The sequence below is a fragment of the Toxotes jaculatrix genome, chromosome 24 (genome assembly GCF_017976425.1).
Source record: "Toxotes jaculatrix isolate fToxJac2 chromosome 24, fToxJac2.pri, whole genome shotgun sequence".
NCBI classification, from domain to species: Eukaryota; Metazoa; Chordata; class Actinopteri; family Toxotidae; genus Toxotes; species Toxotes jaculatrix.
The window spans coordinates 307,884-325,663 of NC_054417.1; the positions used below are offsets into that span (position 1 = coordinate 307,884).

The window sequence follows — 17,780 nt, forward strand, 5'->3', positions numbered from 1 at the left end:
TTTCTTTTATGACATTAATGAGACAATGCTGATTTTAGAAGGAAATAAAATGCTGAAGATAATCCAAATCCAGCTCCAGTCACTGCACAGCGACAACAAAGTCAACTCAACTTCAAAAATAGTTTAACACAGTGTACGACTTCAGATCATTCTACACCTGCTCTATTTTTTGGTTTATTTATTTAGTAGCTTATAAGCATGTGTCCTTCACAGGCAAGACTCATTATGCATCAAACAGTACTTTCCTGTGCTTTTCTTCATTTGAAGGGTGGCAAGTCCCCGTCTGCTACTCTTACTATCACAAGACTCTTTCAAATTACTATTTGACCAAGGTCTAATTAATCTTTGTGTCCTCACTCCACATCAATCCAGGGGTAAATGGAGAAACATGCAATTGCTTAATAAATCTGAATAACAGAGTCTATTATTTAGTTAATTTTTGTTAGCAGCACATGGCTAAAATGAGCTAAAATGTTAACATTGCATGCAAGCCCAGACGGAGAACACAAACAATTTAGCCAAATTATTACAACTACATTTAGACTGACAGTCCACAGCTGACTCTACCATTTAAACAAAGAAAGTCCTCTACCTCAGGCTGAAACGTTAAAGTGTGGAGCCAATCACCAAGGTTAAACAGCACATTCTCCAAACTCCACACAGCCTCAAAGTCAGTTCACACATCAAAATAAACAGCCAACAAACAGACAAGTGCCATTAGGTACAAAAATCAAGTCTTTATTTACAAAACACCCAAGCAAGAGACACAGCTCTATGCAATTCTTCCTCTTCATGGCCCAGAACACACACCAACTGCCTCTGACCCGAAGCATCCTGAACACACAGAAACATAAATTAATCTTTAAAAGTAAAAACACTGAGCAATGTTGACCAATATGTTTGCTCTCACCCTGTCCCTCATGGTCCTCTGGATCTGGTCCTCTGGATCAGGTCCTCTGGATCAGCTCCTCTGGATCAGGTCCTCTGGATCAGGTCCTCTGGATCTGGTCCTCTGGATCAGGTCCTCTGGATCAGGTCCTCTAGATCTGGTCCTCTGGATCAGGTCCTCTGGATCAGCTCCTCCATCCTGCACAACATACAAAGAAAAAAGAAACATAAGCTGCAGGAAGAAAGAAACTAAACTTGCATTTTAAACATTCTGCAAAACTTCCAGATGCAGCAGGAGGCCTACCTGAACTCCACTGTGACTTTCTCCATGACAGCCTTCATCAAAACAAGCCTGCAGAACCACACCTCAGCTGGATCCCAGACTCCACCAGAACCTGCTAAACACAGCCACACATACACACACATACAAACACACACTGCCCCATCAGCAATATACAACTACTGACAGCTTCTACATGAAGAGGCAACTACATCTCACACAATCTAAACCTACACCAACCAATTCCTTTCACACACCGAATCCATCCACAACTAAACCTTAACACTCAGCAAGAGCCAAACTCCAAAACACCTGGATACAGGACAAAGCCTCTAAACTGAGCAGAAGACAAGCCTGCACTTCCAACACTCACACACCTACAGGCCTATGCACAACACCTAAACAGTAACCACAAAGCAACAATAGACAACTATGGACAGCTTCTACACCAAGAGCCAAAGACATCTCACACACAGTAAACCTACACTGACCCATGTGACATCCACACACTGACAACTACCTACAACACTTCACACTTCAGCCCATGCTGCCAACACTATCTGACTACAGGCTTCCACATATCTACAGTTGTGTCCGGATCACAACTGTATAATATGCTTTCACCCACCGACAACACAAACACCTTGATCAACGAGAACCAAACTCCAAAACACCTGGACAGAACGAAGACTTGAAACTGAGCTGAAGACGAGCCTGCACTTCCAACACTCAGACACATACACACAGACACACACAAAAACACAAATTAAGGAATGTATGTGTAGAAAAACTGTCCAATGTGGATGCTCCCACCTTCTCTTGAGGTCCTCTGGATCACCTCATCTGAGCTGAAGCCCCATACACCTAGAAACAGAGACATTAATGTATCTCACCTGGTCTCTCACGGCCTCCTCTCACCTGGTCTGTCATGGCCTCCTCTCACCTGGTCTGTCATGGCCTCCTCTCACCTGGTCTCTCACGGCCTCCTCTCACCTGGTCTGTCATGGCCTCCTCTCACCTGGTCTCTCACGGCCTCCTCTCACCTGGTCTGTCATGGCCTCCTCTCACCTGGTCTCTCACGGCCTCCTCTCACCTGGTCTGTCATGGCCTCCTCTCACCTGGTCTCTCACGGCCTCCAAATAAGCTCTGCCATCCTTCAAGAGACACAAAGACACAAACACTAAACATTGGAATAAATAGGAGGCATCAGCACAAATCACCTTTGAAACATCCCTTCATTATTATTTATTTTATTTTATTTTTTTTTCCCTTCATCCACTCACCACACAGAGCTCAGACAACACCTGCCTGGATGTGTCCCTCACTCCCAGAGGATGGCACTCTATCCTCACCAGCAGCACCTTCCCTGGCTCCACCCAGCAGACACCTACAATGCTCTCTCTCACACACACACACAAACACACACACACAAACACACACACACACACACACACACTAACATTAGTGCATGCATAAGTGTAAAAACGTGCAATATGGATCTTGCTCACCTGGTCTCAAATGGTCCTCTCACCCAGCTCCTCCATCCTGCTGAAAACATCAACACACTGGTTTCAGACACTAATCAGGTCAAAGCTTGAACTTCTAATGTTTCATTTCACTTCCAGCTGCAGCAGGAGTCTCACCTGAGCTCCACGTTGCCCACGGCCTCAAAGTTGGCTCCCCACTCAGCCAGATGCAGCCACCTGTGGAACACACAGGGAGAAAACAAAACACAAACAAAAACATAGAAACAATGAGTAATGTTGACTCACATGCTTGCTCTCATGATGATGATCCTCTGGATCAGCTCATCCTTCCTGCTGAGAGAACACACACACACACACACACACACACACACACCAACCAAACACAGGCTTTGAATCTCAAACCTAAAATTTTTAACATTCTGCAACACTTCAAGACGCAGCAGAGGGTCTACCTAAGCTCCACACAGGCCATGGTCTGTCCCACATGACCTCCACACACTCACAACTAAGCCTGGCCACAACCACATACACAACTAAGCCCAACAACACTTCACACTTCAGCCCATGCTGCAAACACTATCTGACTACAGGCTTCCACATATTTACAGTTGTGTCCGGATCACAACTGTATAATATGCTTTCACCCACCGACAACAGCAAACGCGCGCTCTAAACCTGCGCAGACCCGCGTGACTTCCACACACTGATCCATCCACAGCTAAGCCTCTCCAACACCTGGCCAGAGCCAAACTCTAAGGCAGCTACACCAGTGACAAAGCCTCTAAACCGAGCAAACCAAGACACGCGCAGAAGACACGAGCCTGCACTGCCAACGCTGAGATCCAAGCGCCTGCACGCACGCACGCACGCACGCGCACACACAGGTAGAGACGATGAGCGACGCCAGGTACGGTGCTTTCTCCCACATGGTGTCGTCCGTCCTGCGGAAACAAAGCACACAAACGAACAACATGTTAGTCTCCGATCAGAGATCAACTCAAGCTTTGCATTTCAAACATTCCGCACCGCACCGGGACTAACTGATTAAGTGGTAGGGCCTGCGCTGACTGCCCCTGCACAAACGGAAGTAACTGTTTGTCACCACCTGACGTCAGGTGTCACACAACTTCCTGTTTCTTTCATGTTTAACCACTTTATAAATGAACCAGTCATTCATTCATTCACTGCATAATTGAATGCATCTTAACATTATAAATGTCTGGATTGTTTATTCTATACTCAGATCCTGAATGTCAACTTGATGTAGATCATCATTGTTGAAAATAAAAATTACTTAATGAAGTCACAGAAGTGAAACAGAGTTGTTGCAGCACTTAAACACGAAAAGATTTATTTAAGTTTTCACAAATACAAAATAGCTTTTATTTTTTCCATAGAATAGCATTTAGTACTTTTTTTTTATTCCATTTTCTGACTTGCATGAGGTATACAACAATCTATCCACATCAGATGATCTGAATGGCACACAAAGAGAAGGACGTGTTTGCATGTTCTGCAGGTGTTAGTCACGTGAGGAGAGGAAGCTACAGACGAGTCAACAACCAGAATTCAACATCACAACTGGAGATTTTTTAAGTTTTAACACTTTCAAAATCAAACGGCTTTTTAAAATCAGCTTTTAGTCATTTCACTTCCTCACAGAGAGCAAACCCAAGCACGATGAACCAAGAGCAGCACAGTTCCAACAAACTCCAACCACATACAAGAGGAAAAAATCAGGGGTGGATTCACACAGGCTGCAGTAAAATCTGATGTTTAAAGAGTCTGTGGCTCGTTCACATGCAGTCAGGTGGGAAAGTACAGTCAGAGGAACAGCAGTGATTTATTTATAGCCCCAGGGGCAGTTTAAAAGGTGCTAAACAGAGACAAATATCAGAGAAGGTCAGGCAAAATAAATCAAAATGAACCTGGACTCCACAGTGTGTTTCATTAAGCCTGATGGGACATGCAGCTTCCACACTTCTTTATTTTAATGTATTTTCTTAGAGTAGCTTAAATTTTATCATCCTGGTATAATTTTCACTCTTATGAGCAGTGAATGCAACACATCTATGCACTTTTTATCCTCTGAACGTCCCTGAACACATCACATCGGCGCCACAAACATTTAAAGATCAGATAAATGCCAGTGTAAAACCCTCAAAACCTTAAATCATCACAGAGAGAAAAGCAACAGTAAGTCAGGAGCATGAGAGTGAGGGGGCAGGGTCAGTCTGTAAGACTGGAGGCTGGTCTGGATCATACTGGTTTCACTGGGGCAGAGCTTTGAGGATGGCATTGACTTCCTCAGCGACAGCAGTCAGTGCGAACTCAAACTGGTCCTGGACATAAGAAGAAAGACAACAGTGCAGGATGACGTGTGCTCTGTGTCTCAGGTTCTTTAATCTACCCTGTGAGATTTTGCAAACAGGCTGATGTTGCTTCAGACTGTGGGTGTTTGCTGACTGACCTTGGTGCGAACCATCCCAGGCCTCTGGTCCCGAACGTGCTCCAGTGTCGCGGCGATGTCGATCTCTTTCACACCTGCAGCAGAACAGGTAAAAAGCACTTTCACTTTCAAATCATGTTGAAATAATAATTAAACCAGACGATACACAGCTATAGAACCCGTGCAGATACTGATGAGTACAAACAAACCCTCACCTTTAGCCATGCGATTCAGAACCATGTCAATCAGGATGTAGGTCCCAGTCCGTCCCGTCCCGTCACTATGGAAACAACATGACAGAACCAACGATCCAAATTATAAAAATCAGTTTGAGACATACATCTGTGTCTATCTGTTTATGCAGGAATTTTTTAAAGTTATTTTTAGTCCAAAGGAAACATGTTTGTTTGTTGATGAAGAAAAATCAGAGGTTTACCTGCAGTGCACGATGATGGGGCAGGATCGTCCTCTGTAGCACTTATTCACCTTCCTGAGGAGAAAAACAGGAGACACAAAGAAGATGATTACTTTTACATCAGGTTGATTTTCATCCGAAACATTCAAATGTTCTTAGTTTTCACTTGTTTGAAGAAAACAAAGCTTTAAGGGCAAAGTAACGTAAGTCTGATGAACCTTTTCATTTTCAGCCAGACAGGCAGGCAGTGTGCATGATAGGTAGGCAAGTGGATAGATAGATAGATAGATAGATAGATAGATAGATAGATAGATAGATAGATAGATAGATAGATAAAAAAGAGGGTTTTCGGCGATGGACCTCCTGCTGCAGCCACATCAGTCCATGATCATTTTTGTGACTATGCAACTGGACCCAGACTACTAGCTGCAAACCACAAGAATGACACAGACAGATATGTTCAAAATTAAACCAAGGGCCCCGCTGACCTCCATCGCACAGGGTGGGAGGACAGGAAGAGAGGAGGGACAGAGGAGGAGGGAGTGAGGGAGGAAAGACTGAAGGATAGAGGAGAGTTATCGTTGCCTCATCATGGTTCTAGGTGCCAGAAGTGTTTTAAATAATTTTCTAATAAAATAAATAAAATGTATAGTCACTGCCCAGCTGACTTAATGCTGTGCAGCTTAAAACAGTGAAACACTGAACTTCATCCCAGAGCTCATCAGGACTGGTTTATCATGTGAAACTTATTTGCCATCTTCCTCTTGTCCGCTGCACAAGCCATCATGTAGACTGTTTGTCCTGTTAGTTGGTTTACGATGCATATAGCAGCAGTACCTGCGGAAGTCCAGCAGTGGGCGTGTGGAGGTGGGGATGCCCTGAGCCGGCCAGCTGAGGAAGTGGAACTGAGTGAGCGTCCTGGTCTCCTGCGTCTGCACGTTCTTCAGGTAGAAACTTCTCACCAGGAAGTCGTTACACCAGATGTGCTCTGACACCAAGTTCACCTGAGGGACGGACGGACACACATACAGTAATACACAAGAGTAGTCAGAACAAGAGACACTTCATTTTCCCATTGTAAGCAAAGGTGTGGGTCCTGTTTTAAGGCAGCAGGGCCTCACCCACTCTCACCCGCTCTCACCTCATAGATGTGGTAGAGGGACGAGCCTTCATCGGGCCAGTAGCGATCGCACTGCTTCTCTCCGTCCTCCACCAGAGCCGTCATCATCACGATCACAGTGCAGCCGTTCTCCCAGACCATCTGCACAACAGCATCGAACAGAAATGCAGTCATTACCCTGTGAAACACACGAGATGGTCACTTTCTTCAGGAAAGCACACTAAACTCTGCTGGAGGGCTGAAACGCCGTTTCATTTGGTGTTTTGATGTTGCATCGTGTTTTGACACGATGCTCCCACACATCTGGTGACAGTGAAGGCCACAGACGACATACGATTCACATCATTTTCACTCATTAAACCACTCAGTGACCCCTCGTGCCCTCTGGACAGAGGCCCCGTCCTCCAGCAGCTCCAGCAGGCCGAGGCTCTCCAGGGGCGACAGATACAGCTGAGGTCTGGTCCAACTAGTCCAAAATCCAGTTAATAACCCACAACCGAGGACATTAACCTTAGAAGACTGACCAAGCCTTTCTTGAATTTCGGTGAAAGTGACTTAACACACAACTGGAGGGGCATCAAAAAGGCAGTACACCAGCTGAGGGTGGGCCACTGAAAGCCAGCTGCACACATGGGAAATCACAGCTGATGACTCTCCATTCAGCACCTGCAAAAGACACACACACACACACACACCTTAAAAAAACAGCAGGCACCATGACAACTACATGGAAATACTGTAAACACCAATAATACGTTTCTGCTTTCTACACTCACCAAATCTGTTAACCAGCCACTGTCAGCCCTGTAACCCAGCACCTGGAGAGGAAAACACATCTCATTTCTGTCACTCTGGAGCAAAACAAGCACCTACACTATCCATACTAACACAAACAAGATGATCAGCCTGACAAACACAAAGTGCATCCAATACACAAAAAGTTTGATCAATTTGCAGGACTTGCAGGCAGAGCTCCTACAGAATGGGGCAGAAATAAAAGGCAAAGGTATAAAGCAAAAACAGAGGAGATGCCACACAGATGCACACACTTAAAACACAAACTGAGTTTTTTCTCACCTGCCAGAGGCCCAGGATGTGAAGGCAGCAGAGCTGAAATATTACTGACAGAGGACAGTAGACACACATATTAAATTATGAGTCGACCTGCACACACTCATGACACAAACTACGTGCACTTTTTCTCAGACATCGCACTGACCTGCCAGAAATCAGAGATAGTGTGTGGCAGGGGGCCCTGGGTGGCAATGTACGCCGGCATCCGAGGGTCATGCTCAATCTAAAAGGAGATGGAGTGAAAGGTCAAACACTGAGCGTCAAAGAGCAGCGGGAGCTCCCGTTTGAGAGGCTGGGACTTACTATCGTACTGGCATTGATGTAGTCAGACCGTGACGGGTTGATCTCCACTTTCAGCTTTACCCTCGAATGATCATCTGAAAGATGACAACACGAAAGCACATTTTGTTAAATTCAGATGATCTGGCTCAAACTGACAGGTATATCATGGGCTACTGGAACTCACAGGGCACGGAGTCAGGGCAGCGGTTCTTCTTGGCGTTGGACTCACTCTGAGCCACAGACACAGCACTGGGCTCGGCCTGGTAGGAACACAGAGCCTCCCACTCCTTCATCAGACGGTCCTTATTCCTCAGGTGGTCCTCCATGTAGGCCTTCACAAAGAAGGACTGTTATTACTTTTATTATTTCACTTTGAGCACACAAGTCTGGAGTCAACACAGCAACAGGTACGGACCAGTATCATGTGACCAGTAGAGATGTCCATGTTGGCCTGTGCTGGCTCCTCACACCATGAGGGCGTGCTGCTGTGGGAGCTGGGACTGGGCTGAGCTCCATCGCTGAACTGGGATGACACACTGCTCACCCTCGAGTCTGCGCCGCCTGCCGCTGCCACCGCTGCCCCTCCGCTCGCTCCTCCCACAGCACCCAGGGCGGCGGCTTCCAGGCGTCCGAAGGCACCTTTGGACGCCATGTGCTGGCGACACAGGTCCTGGTGAGCCAGTTATGCAAACATTACAAAGCACAAGGTCCTGCCTGAATCTCTGAACATATCACATATAATATCATACAACATTTGTCAGCCCCGCCCCCTCACCTGGTACTCCTGGTGGCTGAAGCTGCCTCCCTCCGGCCCCAGGCCAAGCTTCTTGGCTGCCAGACGGTGGGCGTGGTGACGCAGGCAGGCAATACTCATGGCCACCACCAGGAGGCCACCGATGCAGGCCATTGCCACCAGCGTGGCAAACACCCAGCGGGAGCCAGAGTGGACTCGGGTCACCAAAGGCAGCGCTTTCCCATTATTCCTCTGAGGCAGCAGAAGATACGAGAAGAAATGAAGTATCAAGGTCGCCACAGCCACTGGTTCCAAAGAGAACCAAAATGGTGGAGAACCAAAAAGGTTATCCACTAATCACAAGGTCAGTGGTCTGATCTCCAGCTCCTCCCGTCCACATGTCAAAGTACAGGTAAGAAACTCAGGCAAACACAGCACCCACCTCTCCAACGCCACTCTGCAGCACCTTCAGGCCCATCTCTGACTCCAGGAGGTTCTTCTCTGCAACTGAGCGTGGAAAACATTTAACTCAAACTAACGTAACACAAGCCCACATTTCCCCGCAGAGGAAAGAGAAATATTTAAGCACATTTAAAGACTGAACTCTGTGAAACAGCAGGTCACATACCTGCTGCCTCTGCCACATCTCCAGCAGTCAGGTTCTTGGAGTTGGGTCTGATCCTGAAGGTGATGGCAGGTCCAACGACACTGTGGACAACACAAACACAAACGCAGGTCCACACGTGACTTATACAGGCAGAGAAAACTCCAACTCCTGCTCCACCAGATTTCACATTTCTTTCAGCTTTAAACAAAAAACATTAGGAAAATCTCAGGATCCAGGGGCACTGGGATCACGGGGACTGGTTTCATGACTGCTCCGTGTCCTCAGTCCTACCTGATGTTGATGAAGGAGCCGGTGGAGAGGCCCATCCTCTCTGACAGCAGCTCCAACACTCGCACCCCGTCATTCAGACTGAGGGGGCTGCGATGACAAAACACACACACACACACACACACAAAAACAGTCATTCACACACACATGAACACACATAAACACTCAGGCTCTCAAGCAGCTTTTCCTTTTTTTAGGTGTTTTTTAATTTTTGTGGACTTTGTCCATTTTCCATCTTTCTTCCTTCCCACCGTGTCTCCCCATTCTTCAGAAATTTTATTAATTTACCTCCATCTCTCACACACACAAACTCCAATCCTTCACAACATGAACAGAATGGACCAACAACAGACCTCACACCACATTTCATTCATTCGTTCATTCACATGAATTTCATGGAGCCAGATGCAGGAAACAGACTTTTACTGTACCTCTGGTTGGTGACGATGTAGCCGTACTCCTCCGCCTTGGCTGCTGGCTCCTTCTTTCCCAGTTTGTCCTGGTTGGATGCCACAGTGGGGCTCGGCTCTTTCTGGGGCCCCTCCAGTTTGGGGGACTTGTTGGTGGAGGGTGGAGACTCTGGAGTGACCACCTTGTGCAGCACTGAACCCTCTGTGATCTGAGATGACGGAGGATATGACATTAATCCACTGTATTTATTGTCATTGGTTGACTGGGATGATTTTGTGCCTTTAGCTGCTTCTCACCTTCTTCCCTGTGGCAGCATTGTCTCCATATTTATCTGATTAGTAAACATAAAAACATAATGTAATAAAGATCAGAGATATGTGCACATACATGTATTGGGAGTCATTTTTAACCCTTTACAAAGAAGAGTGAGGAACACACCCACCTTTGGTTTGTTTGTGGGCGTAGGAGCTCTCCAGCTGCAGCTGCTTCAGAGCAGCCGGCACGTGGTCTTTCTGCTCAGGGGACAAGTCCTTCATGTCGAGGCCGTAATGATCGAGCAGCACGGCCAGTCTCTGCAGAGAGGGCTCTATAAAACACAGCAGTGTGCAGAGGACACGGAGCCGTTTACAGTGATTCTTATCAGCACTTTGCAACAGTATTTCCAGTTTGTTAAACTTGGTTCTTTCCTCCACTCAGTGAAGTTGTTTTACATGTGGTATCGTTTACATTTTGACATGAACTCCTTCTCTTTCTGTCTATATATCTCCTCTCTCACCATCCAGTCCAGACAAGGTGTTGTGTTCCTTCTGTGCCTTCTTCTCCTCCTGCTCCTGCTGCTGTTCTTTGCCAAGCTGGGACATCTGGGAAACATAGTCCTCGCCGTAATCCAGAGGGAAGTCCAGCTCTGGGTAGAAAGAGGAGGACGAGGAGGAGGATGAGGAAGACAGTGAAGAGGGGAGACCTGCAGCCCCTCTGAGACGAGAGAGGGACTGAACAGCCGAGGGTGAAGAGGAAGAGGAGGAAGAAGAAGAGGAAGGGGAGGTGAGGTAAAAAGACACCAGGTCCTGGAGAAGCTGACGGTCTCGGTCCAGTAGTCCTCTGGATCCGGAGCGGGAGGGGGAGGCGAGGAGCGGGAAGGCTGGATTATCATCTAGAGAGTTGAGGGAGCGCTCCTCCTCCTCCTGGTAGCCATACTGCTGCTGCAACAACGCACAACACACACACACATGAGCTGTGGAATAGCTGCTAAATACTCTGTACACTATGTTCACCACAGTCCACCATGACTGTGGAAATACTGGGCCTGAACCAGTAAACATCATCTGCTTAGTGCCTCTATCCTCTCGAAACCATCTTTTGCCTACCTGGTGGTAGGTGTACGGGTCCAGCAGGGGCGTCTGCATGTGGACGGAGGATCGGGAGGGATCGAGGATCATGTAGTCCACATACTGCTGCACCATCTCGGGGTCGGATGGATCCCCGGGCCCCTGAACGCTCCGCTGACTGGAGCCCGACAGTCTGGAGGGAAATGAGAGCACAGTTCTATGTGTTGTTTTGTTGTTCTGTGACTTCTGATGACGGGACACACTGTGCGTTTTCTTACTGTTTGGCCATCTTCTCATGAAGTTTCGAGGAGGAACTGATGGTAGGAATGTGACTCAGCTCTCGCCCAATGATCACCTGGGTGACATCATCTCTCCAGGTCAGACCTGGGCAGCCAGAGGGCGACAGAAACATCCAACAATCAAACTTTTTTCCCCTAAAGGAATGACTGTTTTCACCTAACACTGCTGAGCAGTGTTAGAGACCGAGACTTACCTTGCACCATCAGGTCTCTGAGGACTTCCTGCAGTTTGTGGAGGACGGGCACAGACACCTGGTACTGGACGGGCTCCTGGTGAGGAGCCTGGCACTGCCCAAACAAACCGTCTGCACAGGAGGAGACCAACAATGAACCGAAGACCTCAGAGTCTAAAACCCCATGACTTTATTTTACGTGTTTAAGTTTAAAAGTGATCATACAACACGTGTACAAACACGCCTGACGTAAGACACACAACCTGCATCCACAGGTACGCACACACTCCATAATGATGAGACACACGTCTACAAATGATGTAGTGGATGAAAACACATCAGAAGAACACAAACAGCATACACACACCGACAACACAAATATGCAACAACTACTGCACACAAACACACACACACACACGTAGTGAAGCACAGTGTGTGTGTGTGTGTTTGTGTGCGTGGGCCATGGGTGAGTCATCACCTCTGTCTCCCTCCATCTCATCAAACACACACACACACACAAGGGAGACACACGGTCGTCAGGCAAGTGATGTCACTGTTGTCATAGAGACGGCCAGGATGAGCTGTGATTGGCCAAGAGCAGCTGACGGAGGGAGACCTTGTTTATGTTCCACTCTCGCTCTTCCTTCTCTCTCTATTCTCACCCCATCTTTTCCTTTCTGCCTCTCTTCCTTCCATCTCTCTGCCTCTGTCATGAATCTCATAGACAAACAGATCATTTTTCACACACACATTTCAGCACAATCACTCACACACGTCTCCAAAATGTTTTTTTAAATGCAGTTAAATGCAGCCTGGACTGGACACCACACAAACTTATTTCCATCAGTCCTTCTGTTTGTTGTGCTGTGGTTTGTTTTGTCCCTTGTTTGGATGCTGTTGTCTTCCTGTCTCTGGGAACATCCTCAGGGTGGAAACAGAAACACACAGCCATCAATAATGCAGCTACCTCCAAAGACTGAGACACACAGGTGCACGCCCACGCACGTGCACGCTCTTGTAATGACATCCTCATCATGTCTGAACAGGAAGGAAGCAGGAAACCCACTGAGGGATTATAGACAGCCCGTTAAAGGCAGGCTGAGCCGTGACGGCTAACCAGCTCCTGACTGTTTGATGGACAGAAGACATATCGCAGCCTCCTGAAGCGTGCTGCTGCATCTGTCGCCCGCTGGTGTTGCTCACTATTGGTCAATTTACTACTCTCGTCACGTTGCATTCAGGGTTCCGTAAACATGAGCTTCCTACGGGGGAAGAAAGTGTCCACGTGGGCCTCCCAGAGGAGGATATGTAAGAAGTTTTAGCTCCATCTTTGAATGTGTGAAAACCAAGAAATTCTGTCCAAGCATCACTGCGGAAAAAATGATACTGAACTAATCCAGTTATCAGAATCCATATGGGAGTGAAACAGGAGCCTTACTGACGATGCTCCATCAGAGCTCTGCACCCTCCAGCCGATCAGAATCCAGTTTCATATGCACATAGAAACCACATGTTCTGTGTGTGGCTGCTCCGTGTGAATGCACCTTGAATGCAGGCTCATGAATCCTGAGGATTGTAAGAAGTGTAGAGTCAAACACTCACCATCGTTGCACAGCTGATCTCTGGGACAGAGCTTCTTCTCAAACAAGCAACCTGCAGAAAACAAAACCGGAAAACTTAAAGCTATAAAATGCAGCACGGTTTTTAAATTTGAACTTCTTAAACAGGTCACCTGAAAAGCAAAGACAAAGATTTCAGGAGAAACTTCGCCTTTTAAGAAGTTACCATAGAAATACACACTAATCTTTGGTTGCTCAGTGTTTGTGTGTGTGTGTCTGTGTGTATCACAGCTGACTTTAACCCGGGTCCTAATCTGTTGCGAGGCAGTAAACTGCAGCTGTTCTGTTTGTTTATGTCTGTTTGTGTAAGGTTCTCATTAAGGATTTATATAATCCTCTGCATTATTCACGTATCCTGTGATAACTTCAGAAAACATACTCCTGTCCTGCAGGACTACAATCGACTTCTAGCTTCAAACAAGTTGAAATATACTAAACTGTGCATTGAAATGCCACTGAAAAAAAATAATCAAATCCTGAACCTTTGAGTGCAGCTCAGCAGAAAGCCACGTCACGTTCACTGACCTGTGCTGTCATCGGCTTTCCTTTCACATGCATCCGATTTTTGGTAAATAACATGTTCCTGTTTACGTCTCAGACATGACTTTAACTGAGTGATATAACTGAATGACATCCTGATTTAAACTGTCTCCTGTCTCAGCAGAGAGACAAGAATAACCTGATAAAAAGGTTTTCTCTGTCCACCAACCAGAACATCCTCCATCCTACTTCAGCCCCACTTGATGACTAAGGCCAGTTTGTCTGATGCCCCTCCTTTAACCTGATATCTATAAAAAGCGAATCGACTACATGACGACACAAGCAAACTGCCTGTGCAGCTGCTCTCAGAGAGGGAATCTCCATTAGACCAGAAAGCTGAGACGCAGCTAAACATAGAACAGAGATTCTCCATCCATCCGTCTGTCCGTTGCACCCTCCGTCCAAACTCTACACCATGACTCCCTGCTCCGTCCTCTCTCCTCCGCCCACACATCCCTCTCCCCCCCCCGTCCTCTCTCCTCGACTGTCTTGTTAAACTCGTGATGCAGCCTGTCCATCACTGTCATCGGTCACACCACACTCAGTCGCTTCTTCTAATGCACAGCATTACCGACTAATCAGAGGGAAGTTCTGTGTAACTGAATCTCTGAGCAGAAAGAAAATGTTCCTGAGCAGCTGGCTAAGTCTCATCTCACCACAGGTTTATGAAAGGGAACAGACACCTGACAGGCTGACTCAGTAACGTTGACTGAGCAGCAGTGAAGCCTCAGAGAGCTTTGGAACCCGTGGGGAGTCATAAAAACAGACACAGGAACAGAGAAGTTCACCTGAACTTGACTCAGAGTCAGTGAGAGGCCTCAGGCAGCAGCAGCAGGTTGTTTCCTTTCTCCTCCAGCTTCTCTCCCAGTCTCACAAACACAACTTCATTCTCCAGCTAAAGCGAATTAGACGGAGTCTCTCTACCCTCCGTTACTTTATTTGGATGGTCGGCTCTGAGGTTACATACAGCAGCAGCTCCATTTTGTTTCCCTCAGGAGAGCAGCCCACAAAATGAAAGCTTCAGTGTGTCCACAGCTTGTTGCACCTGTGTTCGTTCAGCCTGTCAGATACGCCCGATCTGCATAACTCACGGTCAACTCAGAAACTGAACTCCAGCCTGCTATCATCATCATCATCATCCTCATCATCGTCAGTGTCTCTGTGCTTTGCTTTCATCGTCCATTAACTGCCAGATTGAATTCAGTGCCATTTTCATAATGGTGCTGCTGGCATTTGTGTCGACTGCCGCTGTGTGTGTGTGTGTGTGTGTGTGTGTGTGTGTGTGTGTGTGTGTGTGTGTGAGCTTGTCCTCTGGTCATCTGGCTGCCAGAGGATATTTAAGGTGGAATGAGTCAGCCTGGACTGAACAGAATAAAACCTGCGTGGTGTTGCTGTGGCAGCAGAGGCAGCCAGGTTATAGCCCTCGTCAGCTCAGTTAACCTTTGAACTTTAAACTTCACACAGACTCACACTGACCCCTCCGACTGGAGCTCGCTGTGCTTCACAAGCTGCGTGTTAAAGGACGAGGCTGATGATATTTTATATTTCAACAAACACGAACAGACCAAAAGCAACGAACAGATACTGACAGCACCACAGCCTGATATGTGTTATCCCTCTGAGCCACAGAGCTCCACTGTCCAAATTATTACAACACATCAGTGAGACACACATTGTCCTGCTGCATCCAAGCAGCAAAATGAATTTTCTTTATGGCTTCGAGCTGACGGACAACAAATGGCTTTAAATCCATGGGAAAATCAAAATCAAAACGTGACACTGAAGCTGCCACAGATCCTCAGTGAACTCCACAGACAGACACTACGCGTCCCTGCGGGAATATCACAGAGCATTAAAATAACATTAGGTGTTATAAGTTGGGCGGTGAGCACATAACAGGGGCCTCCCAGAGGAATGTACCTGAGTGATGTTTCCCATATTCTCAGATTATTTACAGGATAAAAAGCAGCTGGTTGGCTGGCTCTGTCCTTCGCTGTCCGTGGTGCTGAAACACCGTCCTAGCTGTTGTAATTACTGAGAGCAGATGGAGCCGAGAGGTCGCTTATGAGTCATGACTGAGAGTTTGATGCCCTATAATGTAGCTTTAATATTCCAGTGTAGGGTCACTGTCGATAGGCTTCACTGTTACATTATCATTTTAATTTCAGCTGGAAATCCTGTAAACAAGCAGCTGAGCAGACAGTTCAAAGCTGGATCATCTGGTTTTTTTAGTTTCCAGTTGAGTTTTTAAACTAACAGCAAAACTTCAGAATAAAGGTTCACCACAAGCAAGCCCTTCACACGTCTGTGCCCTGGTTTCCAGTCTTATAATCTGTCCATAAGGTACGCAGCACTTTACCTCTTATTGTAAGGCTGTAGTCTTTTTAAAAAAATAAAATCTGGATCTACTGTGTACAGACAGTTTTCTTTCTTAAAGCGCTTAAATGAGTTTAACTGGAACCAAGAACATGTTGTTACTGAGGATTGTTGCTGTAATATCCATAAATGTGACCACAGGGCCACAGCAGGCGACGCTCAGAGGGAAAACATTTCCTCTCAGATACATTCGGGGGCGGTGGACACTGACTCCACACAGGAAACCAAAGCGAACCACATCATCCAACCGTCTCTGCCTCTGAACAGCAGAATGATTCATTCAGGCGGGCGGGCACATCCCAGCCGACCCACGGGCACAGCGCTTGCGTCAGTAGCGCAATTTAGCGCCGGTGTAAACAGATCAGAGGCAGATAAGAGGGGCCGAGAGGAAATGCAATACATACATACATATATGTGCATATGATGTCACAGGTTTAACACAGGAATAAACCCGAGTTCCGTGCAGAACCTATGGGAGCAACTTAGAGCCCGCATGTTCTACAAGTCCTGCAGTGGACAAATGCAGCCAAAAGACCAAAGGAAAACTACTCATTTTATAATATCCTTAATAAATGTTAAAAAGAAGACAAATCCTCGACTCCAAACTCACTGCTGCTCTTACTGTTACTATAGGAACAATGCAACGGGGACGTTTCATCGGGGAAGTCGTGATTTACGCGCCGCTTCCCCGCCTGGATGCGCTGAGTTCATTAAAAGAGAAGTGCATCCGTCTCCATCAGTGCTGGATCAGATCCGATCCGTGGACTCTGACATGTCTTACCGTGTCGGGCGGCCGAGCAGAGCCGGCAGGAGGCGGTGAGGAGCAGGCACAGAGCTGCCCAGAGCCGCGGAGACCTCATGGTACATCCAACATCCACCGGAGCGAGGAGGGAAGAGCCGCCGCCGCTGCACCTTTACCAGCTCTCCATCTCTGAGGAGAGGCTGCTGCTGCTGGAGGACCGGACGGAGAGGAAGTGTGTGAGGGACAGAGAGAGAGAGAGAGGGTTGGTTGGAAAACGCGGGCGAGAGGAGGCGCCACACTGCAAGAAATGATCTGCTACTTTATTAAACACTTAAAGTTCAATAACGTAAATGCCTGTTACACCCACACTGCTCCACCTCCCAGTTATTTCATTATACTGGTGGATAATAGATGAAGTTTGTCAGACACTGACATATTCAGCTGATAATTATTCATCTTTGAATATTCATCATATTCATCTTTTTCTGCAATCTGTCACTTCATGACAAGTTTTACTGAACATGAAGAAGAAGTCAGTCCTTCAGTAAATATCAGACATGTTCCACCACATCAGTATTCTAGTATACTATAACAGAAGTTTCTTCACATTACATTTCCTTCATGTTTATGTATTTTATTTCTGTTATGTACTTAAATTTCATCATATTATTT

At 46.8% G+C, this 17,780-nt stretch overlaps 1 protein-coding gene and 1 long non-coding RNA gene across 8 annotated transcripts; both read right to left on the minus strand.

Annotated features, from left to right (window-relative positions):
• Positions 1 to 698: 698 nt before the first annotated feature.
• LOC121177722 lies at positions 699 to 3,723 on the minus strand. The gene is made up of 5 exons (XR_005893345.1): positions 2,812 to 3,723; positions 2,452 to 2,716; positions 1,193 to 2,322; positions 911 to 1,087; positions 699 to 834 (listed from the first exon to the last, which is right to left on the minus strand). It is a non-coding gene; the product is annotated as an uncharacterized LOC121177722 (long non-coding RNA).
• Positions 3,724 to 3,990: 267 nt separating this feature from the next.
• On the minus strand, positions 3,991 to 17,321 carry LOC121177654 (receptor-type tyrosine-protein phosphatase-like N). Of its 7 annotated transcripts, none has more exons than XM_041031950.1 (23): positions 17,148 to 17,321; positions 13,434 to 13,484; positions 11,853 to 11,963; positions 11,638 to 11,743; positions 11,399 to 11,552; positions 10,810 to 11,233; positions 10,477 to 10,620; positions 10,331 to 10,365; positions 10,055 to 10,242; positions 9,627 to 9,713; positions 9,357 to 9,436; positions 9,171 to 9,235; positions 8,771 to 8,980; positions 8,411 to 8,665; positions 8,180 to 8,327; positions 8,017 to 8,090; positions 7,859 to 7,936; positions 6,661 to 6,780; positions 6,357 to 6,523; positions 5,541 to 5,594; positions 5,320 to 5,384; positions 5,126 to 5,199; positions 3,991 to 4,997 (listed from the first exon to the last, which is right to left on the minus strand). In XM_041031950.1, exons 1-23 carry the CDS (start codon positions 17,224 to 17,226, stop codon positions 4,926 to 4,928), a joined length of 2,841 nt encoding a protein of 946 aa, XP_040887884.1. In that variant the 5' UTR covers positions 17,227 to 17,321; the 3' UTR covers positions 3,991 to 4,925. The 7 variants fall into 7 exon arrangements, 6 of the variants coding, with proteins under 6 accessions (XP_040887884.1, XP_040887882.1, XP_040887883.1 ...); XM_041031948.1 differs by lacking the exon at positions 17,148 to 17,321 and adding an exon at positions 13,976 to 14,103 and having other exon boundaries at positions 10,810 to 11,230; XM_041031949.1 differs by lacking the exon at positions 17,148 to 17,321 and adding an exon at positions 13,976 to 14,103 and having other exon boundaries at positions 8,411 to 8,650.
• Between the last annotated feature and the right edge of the window lie 459 nt (positions 17,322 to 17,780).

Coding starts and splice junctions, on each gene's coding strand:
- LOC121177654 (XM_041031947.1), bottom strand. CDS start 14,084: ATGTCATTCAGTTATATCACTCAGTTAAAGTCATGTCTGAGACGTAAA. Junction 13,485..13,975: donor GAAAGCCGATGACAGCACAG/GTCAGTGAACGT, acceptor TGTTTTCTGCAG/GTTGCTTGTTTGAGAAGAAG. Junction 6,524..6,660: donor CCCTCTACCACATCTATGAG/GTGAGAGCGGGT, acceptor TCCGTCCCTCAG/GTGAACTTGGTGTCAGAGCA.